The sequence below is a fragment of the Podarcis cretensis genome (genome assembly GCF_951804945.1).
Source record: "Podarcis cretensis genome assembly, chromosome: 9".
NCBI classification, from domain to species: domain Eukaryota; kingdom Metazoa; phylum Chordata; class Lepidosauria; order Squamata; family Lacertidae; genus Podarcis; species Podarcis cretensis.
In genome coordinates, this window is record NC_137178.1 from 44168389 (window position 1) to 44180920 (window position 12532).

General features: G+C 39.5%; 1 protein-coding gene across 4 annotated transcripts in view; it reads right to left on the reverse strand.

Annotated features, from left to right (window-relative positions):
• The window catches only part of FSTL5 (follistatin like 5), a 324108-nt gene that overhangs the window by 15085 nt on the left and 296491 nt on the right, over nucleotides 1-12532 (reverse strand). For all 4 annotated transcript variants that reach the window (XM_079991393.1, XM_079991391.1, XM_079991392.1 and 1 more), the window contains 2 exons: nucleotides 5848-5955; nucleotides 2613-2737 (listed from right to left, as the gene is read on the reverse strand). In XM_079991393.1, coding sequence (XP_079847519.1) covers nucleotides 2613-2737; nucleotides 5848-5955 — 233 coding nt within the window. The remainder of the gene's footprint in view (nucleotides 1-2612; nucleotides 2738-5847; nucleotides 5956-12532) is intronic.

Sequence of the window (12532 nt, forward strand, 5' to 3'; positions counted from 1 at the left end):
GCTATTTCAAAGACAGAATAATTAATTCTATTTAAATTTCGGGCTAACACACCAGTAGGTTGATTGTTCATTCTTGCACATGTGAAGGCAGGTACCGTGTGATGTTCATAACACCTGCTAGAAAGATTAAAGCAGCCAAAGACTGGGAATGAATATTTTACAATTATTTCATTTAACATTGCTTTGAAACATTGTATAATATTATAATTAGAGCCTTTAATTTATTCCAATTATCTTACTTTTCTTAATTTTATGAACTGTGGAGCTAAAATAATCAGCCCTTCTGCTCCACAGACTTCTAAATATCTCTCTTTTGATATTCTCTCTCTCATTCCTCACAGAAATTTAATGCCTGTCTAGAGACACCTGTGGGGACAATTAAGGGCCCTATTGTTGCTACTTTTGACAAAGCTTTGCCGAATTAAATGTATTATTGCCACCAAGATAAAATGCAAGTTGAAGTTAAGCGATGCTTCAATATTGAGAGAAAGTTTGGGAAACTCTATGCCGATTTTTCATTTTATTTGTTGTCTTTAATTTCATCTACTTCCTCACTCACTAGTGTTGGATTTAAAAGGAGTGTGCACTAGCAGAAGACTGATAGCTGTATCTGTCACTTCAGGCAGCAGCCCAATCTGTCCGGAGTCACTCTGTGGTCTGGTCAACTCAATATGTATTTGCATGAGTGGCTTGGATGGAAGCAAGTACTCAATTTAAGAGGCAGTCTGATATGGGGAAAACTTGACCAGGTCACAAACTCTAAATTCCATTACTGCTACTACTCCTCAGACTTCACCAATGCATCCCAGGGCGGGCTATAATAATTCAAAATTCAAAATTAGAAACAGTTAAAATAGATTACCATCATCACAGGAGTAAGATGGGCCCTGGAAACACATGTCTGAGTTGTCAAGGCCAGGCTAAGGAGCATAAATCCTGTTAAAACAGATTCCTTCTCCATCCCTAGGTTGCAATCTCATGTTTGCTTCCTAATGTCCCTTCTGTGCTGGCACTGCTGTTGAGCATTTTCACCAAAGACAGCTAACTTTAAATTCTATGTGTCTACTCAGAAGTAGGTCCCATCAAGTTCAATGAGATTACAGCTTTTAAACCCTTTTCTGACAATACTTAGATTTTTTTCAATTTTTATTTAAACCAGCCCTCCAGGTTCTTAAACCAAGGCACAATTAATTAGTGAACATTGAACTCCTTAGTGAACAAATTAAAATATCTTTCTCTAGAGGTGGAGGGGAAGGTAGAAACAGGTCTGTACAGGCTTATAATTTAATTTCTGGTTTATTTTAATGTGCTGTCAAAGGCTAGTTAAAAAATTGCTCTAAAACCAAAATTCTTTATAATGTTCAAATAAGTTCATTTGGAGTGAACATTTTTGTGTAAAGCTGATGTTGAGGTCAAAAGCTGACATGCTTGACAGGAATGAAAATTGAGCTCATGTATTTGAACTAACTTTCAGAAGAATCATTGGAAGGAATAAACATAAGGACTAAAACTCTCTAGGTGAGGCAAAGAAGGAGGTATGATCATTGAGGTTTTTTCAGTTGCATTGCATAGCCCAAGAGTGATGGACTGAAGTACTTTCACTTCTGTGTGTTCTTAACAGCAGTAACACCAGAGCACATAGAAATATCCTCTAGGGTTCAGCTAGGTCTGCAGAGAACTAGGGACTTGAAGACAAGTCCTATATTGCTAACTCTCTGCCATGCTCTGTTTTCTTTGGAACCAGGGATTCCTAGTTTGGAGAGAGGGTGCTTACTGCTTTTTCTGGCTAACCCTGTTTCTGACTTTAAGAAAAGTTTTGCTTTCTAAGAAGACCTGTGTTTGGAAGCTTGCCCCTTTTTGTTTTTCAGGGTTAATGTTCCCTTTGATCATTTCCTGTTCCTTCTGCTGTCGACTAGTGTAACATAAATGTATTTGGCATATGTTTTTATATATTATTGTAAGTTGTATCGATTCCCATCAAACTCCCCCCCCCCTCATGTTGCAGTTTTCATTGTCACTATGCTCCTTATTTTTAGCTGCACCAAAAAAAAATTCTTTCAAGTTACACTACAGCACCCAAGTAAAAAATTGCTTAGGAAGACAATTCTGCCCTTGACCACAAAATCTAAGGACAGGATGGGAGTGGGCTGTGGCAGAAAGGTGGAGCTCTTAAGATCAGAGGACTGAGAGGACAGAGATATTTGAATATAGGACTACAGTTGCACCTTGGTTTTTGAACAGCTTAGTTCTCAAATGTTTTGGCTCCCAAATGCCGCAAACCTGTTTCGGTGACTGTTCCAGTTTGTGAATTATTTTTGGAAGCTGAACTGATGGGCTTCTGTGGCTTCTGATTGGCTGCAGGAGCTTCCTGCAGCCAATCAGAAGCTGACCTTTGGTTTCCGAACGTTTTGGAAGTTGAACCAACTTCTGGAACAGATTCTGTTCGACTTCCAAGGTACGACTGTACAGGAAAACATATCCTAAAACCTAGGGAAAGAATGAATGTGATATTGGAGGACAACAACAACAACAACAACATTAAAAAATATCCAATAGATAAGTAAGTACAAACCCTTGGCTCCAGAACTCTTACTAGTTTCTGTGTCACTTACCTTATGTGAGTGATGAGGAGGGTTGTAGATGGAATGAAAAAGTCATCCACTCTGTCAAACTGCTTCCCCACTGGCTGAGTATGAATAGTATGATGAGAAATACTCCCACTGGCCTGGGTTATCACCTGGAGGATGTATTGTGGAGGACAATTACTAATTTGAATCAATCATGTTTGATTAAATTATGTTAAGGGTAAGGCTACCAACAACTTATTCCAACACTTGACTCAAACAAAGTTACTGTAATGGGTGCAGTCATTATCATTGTTTTGAAAGTAGATGTTTCTAAATACCTGCCTTATTTGTTCTTTGGCATGTGGTTCATACCACCAATTAGAAATAAGAATAAAGTGGGTTGTATAGCAAGAAACTCCAGGAGTTCAACATATATTCAGCTTTTTAGCTTTAGTACAAAGGATATATGAACTTCTTGTGAGAAATCCTAACTCTTCCACTGTTTCTTTCTTCCTTCAGAATTATTTAGATGGTTCTCTCAGGTACTGTAGGTACAAATTTGCACTGAAATTTCACTTTCAGTGATAGTGTAAACTCTGCTCAAAATTTGTATTGCAATGTTTTTGACAGGACAAAAACATGTATACCCTGATAACATGAGAGACGGCCTGCAATTCAGCAACAATATTATTATCAGGGGTTTTTAATACATTAAAGAAAGCTGCAAAGCAAGATGAATGTGGATCTATCCGTGTGCACAAATGAACTGTATACATTTCTGAAACTGTAGTAGCATGTTTCCAGGCTCCTGTGACCATGGAAATAAGGTGCTGACATTTTATGTTTCCCCAAGTGAATGTGTGCCTGGAGACAGCTTGGACTAGTGTTGCATGTACAGAGAAATATTATATGAGCAAGCCCTACATTTTGATGCAAACAATAAAAATTTAAATACCAGTGCTTAAAACTAAATCCAATAGTTTCTACTGAAGTAAGCAAATAACACATTACAGTCTTATAAATCTGTATAGAAACAAGGATATGCAGAATGGTTGCACAGATTTAGCTGAAGTCAGGAATATTGGTCCTGATATAATGCTAAGGCCAATCCTATTATAACAGTTTACTGTAGTATACAAAATACAACAAATACACATTTTTTGGGACTGTACCAATTCCTTTTTAACCCAAAGAGTTGAAGAGGGCAAACAGTCATCTGCTGCCCCCCCCAATTCCCCACTTCTGTACCTATTCCTTTGCCACTAACAACTTTGTATAGCACTTTTACCTCAGTCAGAGATTATATCAGCCACCATCTTAGTCAGAGATGGTGGCTGATATAATTGCAAAGGTGCTGGGCCAGTTCCTCAACTTCAGTGTTTATGGCATTACACAGACCTAGCAATCCCTGCACAGCAACCCAAGGTTTGGGCTGCCAGGTTAGAAAGTAATAGAGTTGTATCCAAATTAAAACATGCATTTGACATAAGGAAATCAATCTTCTTGTCCATTTTGCCTTAAAGTTCATATAAATATTTTGAAGTAATTTTCAATAATAGTGCATCTAAAAGCTCACTGGGGACTGCAATCAGCTACTGAGTCATAATCAATAGCAATATATATCAGCCTGCATTTGAAAGTATGTCTCCCTGCGAAAACAAGCTGTTTCTTTCAATGCAATCCCATTATCAGTTTGATGGTTCTGATCCCTTTTGAAACAAATGATTCAAAAATAACCAACTTCAGCAAATAACATTCACAGGCAATCCAAATTATGCTCAGGCTCTAATAAAGAAGGGATGTGAAGCATTGCACAGCTCCTGCATTCAGGGGAATACACATTTGTCTGTATTAATTATTCCTGGAGATTTACTGGTTTCATGAAGTCAGGAATCATTATAAACAAAGCAGCTCTGATGAAAAATTACTGTGCATTCTATATATTTTAAAATATGTAACTATTGGTGCTTATAGTAAGCCATTTTTCCTTGAGCAGTGGCTAGACAGACTTCTGTAGGGGATGCTCCAACTATAGGTTTCCTGCATCAAACAGTGGTAGACAGGAGAGCCTACAAGGCTCCCTTAAATTCTAATTCTACACTGTACACATGTGGTCATCTCTTTAAAATTCTCCTGCTGGTAAGGTACCTTCAGGCATCACAGTAATAGCTTGATGTCACTTTTCCAGAGGTACATTCCACAGCACCAGGGGTGGAGGAAGAGGTGTGCTGTCCGCCCTGGGTGTCACCACTGAGGGGTGACAAAATGCCGGGTGGCACTCACCACGGGGCCTGCAGCGTGCCTGAGCCATGCATCTCTCCTGGGAGAGAAGCGGTGGCATGGTCTTCCCGCTGCCTCCCTCCCACCAGCTGTAGGGCGGCTGAGTGGGAGGAGGCAGGCAGACTCTGGAGGTGTGCCCCACCCTCGCCCCGCCCCATGGGTGGCTTGCCTGGCCCCTGGGCGCACCGCCCTAGGCCCCCGAGTGGCTTCCTCCACAGCTGCACAGCACCACTTAAGGATTAAAAGTCTGCCAGCCTGTCATTTCACTGGATCTTTCCACCTGATCATCAACTATGAACCTCACCAATGCTCATGTGTTAGGACCAATCAGTACAGAATCCTTAAATATTACAGCAGATCTGCCAGATGAACCCATACAAAATGCTATTTCTATTTATTTCATTTTGTTTTCACGCCTTCCCCTGCCACTGAAGGGAGCGTGGGATGGTGCACAACAATAAAAAATGCACCTGTTCCAGATCTGAAATACGTAAATGTAAGAAGGGTTGGATTCTGTTCTCCATCCCCAACCTGTTACACATGGCTCCTGTTACACAACTAGAAGACACAAAATCTTTGTTGTGATTTAGCTCTAGATACTTTAAAGCCATTTTGATGTGCTTATGTGTGAAACATCACCAGAAATAGTACTGGGGGCTCCCTCTTCTGCATGTAACTGTCAAAGTAAGAGAAATGCATTCTGAACAGAAGTTTAAAAAAACAAAATAAAATCTGTGTTTGTTTCGATTTAATTTAAAATTACTGTGGGGCAGTGCCAACTGGGGACATAGTTTATAAGTATTCCACTGCAGGTTTTCTACATTTTGAGCACGTACAAATGAAGGGAATTTCTTAGTAAGTCTTATTGCTGACAAGATAGCTTTAAAAATTCATTGATAGCTGCTGTTGAGCAGCTTCTAAGGAATTACTTTTCTCTGTGTATCATAGGATTCTACAGCGAGTTTGGCTAGAACTAAAACAATGAAATAAAAATACTCACCTGTAGTGTAGGAGAATTCTTATCAAAACTTCCCCAGCTGAGCACCCATACCTGATCATGCGATTTGTCGTAGTGAAGTTTGACTGGAATGGGATCTGTACTTACTGCCTAAAGAATATGAAGAAACAAGGAAAGAACCAGTTTTTATTTAATGTTATAGTAATGTAAATATTGCACAAGTTTGGAGTGAAAATTAGACCCCAGTGAAGCCTTCAATTGTTGATGTCATTTTAATTAATCTGAAGCTAGAGCACTCCTGCTTAAACAGTGATCTTTGCTCATTATTTGAACAACGTGACATGGATATATGTTCTGTCTCCACCTAATTAAGTTGTATGCCGCAACAAAGCTATTAAAATGCTTGAGACAAGGCAGCAAACTATTTATTTACCCTTCTTTCTAGATTCTGTGCTTCTTGGTTTATCTGTGAACATCTTTTTGCTTTTGTTAAAAGTTGCAAATGAAGAGAAAAATGTGGAATATACCGACCATGGATTCATCAAAGTGATCCATTTCCTTTTTAATAGCAAATTGAAGAATTTCAACTAGCAAAAAGAATTCTGACCAGAGAAGGAAACTGACACAACTGTGATTGTTCTATGTGCATATTATTTGATCATTAGCTTTCATGTAATTTTTAACTTGGTAAAACAAGACAAAATTAATATATTTCACTCAAATATTTTTGTGTGTGTGCTTTGAAAAGTAGAAGAAGCACACAGAGAGACGTAGGACAAGAAAAAAATCTTCACTGGGTGCTTAGAATTACAGAAACAAACACAGCAGCAGCTTGATATAAATGGAGTAGGTGTGTTTAAAGGTAAAGGGACCCCTCACAGTTAAGTCCAGTCGCGGATGACCCTGGGGTTGTGGCGCACATCTCACTTTACTGGCCGAGGTAGCCAGCGTTTGTCCGCAGACAGTTTCTGGGTCATGTGGCCAGCATGACTAAGCCGCTTCTGGTGAACCAGAGCAGCACACGGAAACGCCGTTTACCTTCCTGCTGGAGTGGTACCTATTTATCTACTTGCACTTTGACATGCTTTCGAACTGCTAGGTTGGCAGGAGTGTGTTTAAAGGTAAAGGTAAAGGTACCCCTGCCCGTACGGGCCAGTCTTGCCAGACTCTAGGGTTGTGCGCTCATCTCACTCTAGAGGCCGGGAGCCAGCGCTGTATGCAGACACTTCCGGGTCACGTGGCCAGCGTGACGAAGCTGCTCTGGCAAACCGGCACCAGAGCAGCACACAGAAACGCCGTTTACCTTCCCACTATAAAGCGGTACCTATTTATCTACTTGCACTTAAGGGTGCTTTCGAACTGCTAGGTGGGCAGGAGCTGGGACTGAATGACGGGAGCTCATCCCGCCGCGGGGATTTGAACCGCCGACCATGCGATCGGCAAGTCCTAGGCGCTGAGGTTAGCGCCGCCCGCGTCCCGAAGTGTGTTTACACTCCCTCAAAAGGGCCAAGTATGCAGTTGGGGAATCATCCTGGGCTTGGCATTTTTGACCGAGGCATAGGTATCATCAGTAACCAAGAGTGCTTTTTACCAATTTCAGCTGGCATGCCAACTGTATCTCCCCATTAAAAACTCAGGTATTGACCTTTAAAGCTCAAAAAAGAAGAAAAAGGAACAGGCTTTCAGAAAGACCACCTACAGTTATATGTACCTGCCCAAGCTTTAAGACTGGCATCTGAGGCAGGGCCTTCTCTGCGGTAGCCCTGCTGTCTCTGAAACGCTCCTGTCAGGGAAATACATAGGGCACCTTATCCCCTGACATTTAGGAACACATGAAAGACACATGCATCCCTGCCACCTACCCTGCATTCAGGTGACTTTATGCTTCTTAAGAACGGTTGTATCTGTTGCTATCATCTGAATGCTACTAATAGTTTTTACAGCCATTTAAAATACTGAAATTGTAATGATGTATTATTATACTGATGTGTACCTGCCTTCAGAGGGTATATATCCTTAAAAGCAGATTAGAACATTCAATTAAATAATAATCCTTGCCACTATTTTTATTGTGGTAGGTAACTGTGTCAGAATCTTTTCCATTGAAAGGAGACTATTTAGAGAACATTTTAGTAGTTTCTTTTTGGATGTTGTGCTTGCTCTCCATAATAATAATAATAATAATAATTTTTTATTTATACCCCGCCCTTCCCGTTTCAGAAAACCGGGCTCAGGGCAGCTAACAACAATTTTAAAACACTTAATTGTGATACAACAAAAAAACAGCATAAAATACAGTATAAAAGCATGAATAACAATAAATTAAAAAATCAATTTAGGGGAAAATCCATCCAATAAACATTAGATGATCACCAGGGCTAGCTGGCTAAATTAGTCCTATTTGGGCCAGCGAGGAGGCCAGGGGAAAATTAGCTGTGGGATCCCAGAGCGGGTAATCTTCATAAAAATTTCTCTGTTGCTGTCAATGAACTAACTCCACTATCAGGGCTGCATTTGTACTTTCGTTTTGTTTTTGTTTTAAAAGGAGCACCTCTACCTCTTTGTTCTGTTTTGTTTGTTGGTCTTTCTATCACGAAACTGTGAAGCACAGCTTGTTTATCAGTTTGACAAGAAGAGTACCAGCTGGCTAATTAAGTGGATCTAATTTAAAGTAATGATGTAGATCCTCAAGATAATGTGCTAATGGCTGGCTGAGACCACTGGTGATGCTTAACTATACACCTGAGGTGTTGCAAAAAACTCCAGCTTCCTGTAAAGCCAATGCTGTTTTTCTTCTTGAGCAGGCAAACTCCAGGACAATTGTTTACTTCTGGGTTACCTTTCTTTTTTTATGCTGCTATATAACACCTGCAATAGTCTTTCACGCCTGAATCAACTGCTGTGATACTGCAAATTGTGCAGGTTTGAAACAAGGTCTTATTGTTGGCTCAACCACTGCAAAGAAATCAAAGGGAATCAAACTAGGTGACTTGGGTCAAACCCATTGAAACTGAAAATGCAGATCTAAATAGTTCCACTTAGAGCACAATTCTTCTATTAATCTGTGTGCTAGGTCTACCCAATCTGTTAAGTAACTTCACACCAAACTACCTCACCCAGCAGGTATAATGTGAGATCAGGATGCTGAAAAGGTGATGTGGAAATTTGGCAAACTGGACTTGTGATTGGAAAAAAGGAGAAACAGAGAGAAACAGAAATTGACAGTTTCACTCATCCCAGTTTCACTCCAAAATCACAATTTGCTTGGCATGATCACCCAGCACATTTCATGTGTTTCTGCTGGTCCCTTCCCTTAGTTCCTGTGGGGGAGGCTGGATATCATTCAGGTACAGGATTGTATTGCAACAACATGTTTTTCCATGCATGCAATTATAGCTTGACAAGATCACCTCTTGTGGCACCATCTAGAGTTGTTTTCCAAGAAAGGTATGCAATTTTTCTCGAGTAAATAGAGAGCAAAAGATATCCACCTTCTGAATAATGTGCATATTTGACTTCTTGTACCTTCCTATGCTAAGACATCTTAGTGATGTGGAAAGAAAAAATAAATAGTTCCATCAAAGTGGACTGGCTAAGAATCTAAATGCCTCACATATCGGTTATACATATTTAAAGATTTATGTCTAAATGCAAGAGAAAAATAACTCCTGGGGCTGCAAAAAAAAAACACCAAAAAACAAACAAACTGTAGCATATCATTATGGGATAAGAGAGCAGGATTGTTTCTATGATATTACAAGCATTGCTGAGCCAACTCTTTCCCTAAAAACTGCCAAAGTACTTCATATTAGTTATACTTCAGTGCTGAAATCTCTACTGTAAAATGACAAGAGATAAATTGATATTTCCTTCATGGCTGGCAACTTTTTGTGGGAACTTTAGATATTATATTTTGTCACCCTGGCTAAAAATCTTACAAGCCTCTTTCTGTTTTCTCCCAAGATTTTTATCAAGGGTAAAAAACCTGTAATGTAGTTTAATATTTCAGTTTATTAAAGGGATTTCCTTCTTGCAGAAATGTGTGAGAATCAGTGTAACAGAAATAGTTCCGGGGTCCTCTTTAAATGAGAATAAACTTTGTTATAATGTTAATATTAGAAAGGTTGTGTCTTGGACTTGGTGGGCAATGTTTCTGGACTCACAACAGGGCACACCAGCCTGCCTACTACAGCCCTCTGCACAAGAGTCCATTCTGTTGCAGAGAGACCCCCCAGGAGCAGCTTTTGGGAGGGGGCTAGCAAGAGGCCTAAATGTGTAGTGGGAACTGACTTGCACAAGTAGAAACACCTTCCACGAAGGCTGCATGCATTTCCTGACTCAAAGAATTATGGGCACTGCACTTTGTTGTTGTTGTTAATTTAATTTATATACCACCCTTTATCAAAAGTTCCCAGGGTGGTGTTTAACATTAAAACATATTTTACGGAGAATAATAATGATAATAATAATAATAATAATAATACAAAGCATAATGACAGACAGCAAAATAATAAAATAATCATAATAAGAGCCCCCCTACACACACCTTTAACAGGCCATAGATTATTTCATCGCCAAAGGCCTGGGTAAAGGGGAATGTTTTTGCCTGGTGACTAAAGACAGGTAATGATGGTACCAGACGAGGATTTCTGGGGAGAGCATTCCACAGATGGGGAGCCACCACAGAAAAGGCCTGTTCGCTTATTGCCAATCTCCAAACCTCTCGTGTAGGGAGGACATAGAGAAGAGCCTCAGATGACAAATGCAGGGTCTGGGTCGGTTTGTATGGGGAGAGGCAGTACTTAAGGTATGAAGGCCCTAAGCCATGTAAGGCTTTATAGATCAATACCAGCTCTTTGAATTGGGCCTGGAAACTAATTTGTGTTGCTGGGAATTGTAACTGTGAGGAGTACACTACAGTGCCCATCATTCTTTGGTGGAAAGAATATGCTTCAAGTGTCTTTTGAAAGAACAGTGTGTATGCAGTTTAAGGCAAAGCATATACTAGATACAACATATTATAACGGCCATCCAAAGTAGTTGTGGACTGCATATGGGAAATCCATGTTCCAGCAAGCATGAACATGATGTTTCATTCAGATAAGCCAGGTGTGGCCCAGGGCTGAATGCAGGTGTCTAGGCCTACGTGGGACTCCTCCTCAAGCCACACTCCACAACTTCCTCTAGTGCTTTTACATGGCTATATTGTGTCAATGATTGGTGAAAATGGCTCTTGCCTGCCTGGTTGATGACTCTGGGGGGATGTGTATGAGGAGGTGTAAAAGCGGTAGAGGTGTTAAAACTTTGGTATTTTGTATGTCTGAAATTTTGCCTTCGGTTCATAGGTGAAAAGTTGCATCCCTTCTTCCAACCACTTTTTTTTTTGTCTCTCCCAGCTTCTACGGCATGTGGCCCTTGGAAGCTTGCCCTCTAAGCAATGTGGCCCTCAGGCTGAAAAAAGAGAAGTACTGTGAGCCATCTTGTTGTGAACTACCTGTGCTTTAGAAATGTCTCTGAAACTAATAAACTGGACCCACCTTGAATACTAGGTGAGCATGGCAACCCACAAATTCTTCTCTTGCTTGGATTTGACAAGACAGAAATGTGTCAAACAAAATAATGCCTATTTTTGATTAGCTGGATTACATTCTGAGAAATGCAGGTGAACTATGCAGTCTTCCAACTGCTTCCCCAACTAAAATTCTGTGCTTAAAAATGAACAGAACCTTTCTTTTGTATTTTATTGAATGCTATGATGATGGCGTTATAGAGCTGCTTTAAAATAAATTATAGTTATCTTTATTTTAACCTGTCATATTGATACACGATAAAAAAAGAAACCATGAGGACTGGTGTACAAGCATTAGCTGTATATTAGTGTCTGTTATATTATAAAGAAGTCTAGGGTACTGGGAATATTGGCAAGGATTAAAATTTTAATAGCAGCCGTGCCTGACACTTTCAATCACTTTCAAATTTCATTTCTTCTTATGAAGATGACAGCAGATTTTTTAGCAACTGTATAATGCCTATTCATGAAGTGAAGCACAGCTGCTTGCAGGAAAGTCACATTTATATTTTAGAAAGTGCAAATTTTATGATCTTGAAATGAATTTTAAGACACTTCTTTGTGTTCTGAAACATAGTGCTGACATGATTTTGCTCTCAAGAGTAAGGTGAAAATTCTTGTCTGAATGTTTTTGGCTAACCCCTTTCACAGATGAGAAGCATCTAAAACTTAAACTGTACATCATAGCCAATGGTTGAACAGGCAATTATATTTGCTATGATATATAAAGCATGCCAACTACTTTATGTATGTGTATCAATCACATGTACACATACACATCCATATAGAAATAAAGACACAAGTAAATGTACACCTCATTCATAGCTAAAGTAATGCTAAACTCAGGGGCCCAGAGAAAAACTTTGGAGGTTTAAAAAGTTGCCAATTTTTAACATCCAAATCTTTATAGGTATTTTAAATAAAAAAATCCTTCCCTTCCACCGAAATGTATTTGCACTTTGTTTACATTTTTTTAGTGTAATACCCTGAAAACTTCTAACAATAAGCACTGAATGGGCAACATACATTCATATATCCAAGTCTGAAACATCCAGACTTCAAAATATAAGCTGCTGTTAGGAGAAATTTCAAGGATGCCAAGTTATTTGTTAGCTTAAATAAACAGCACAGTCCTCAACATTCTACACAGAAGTAAGT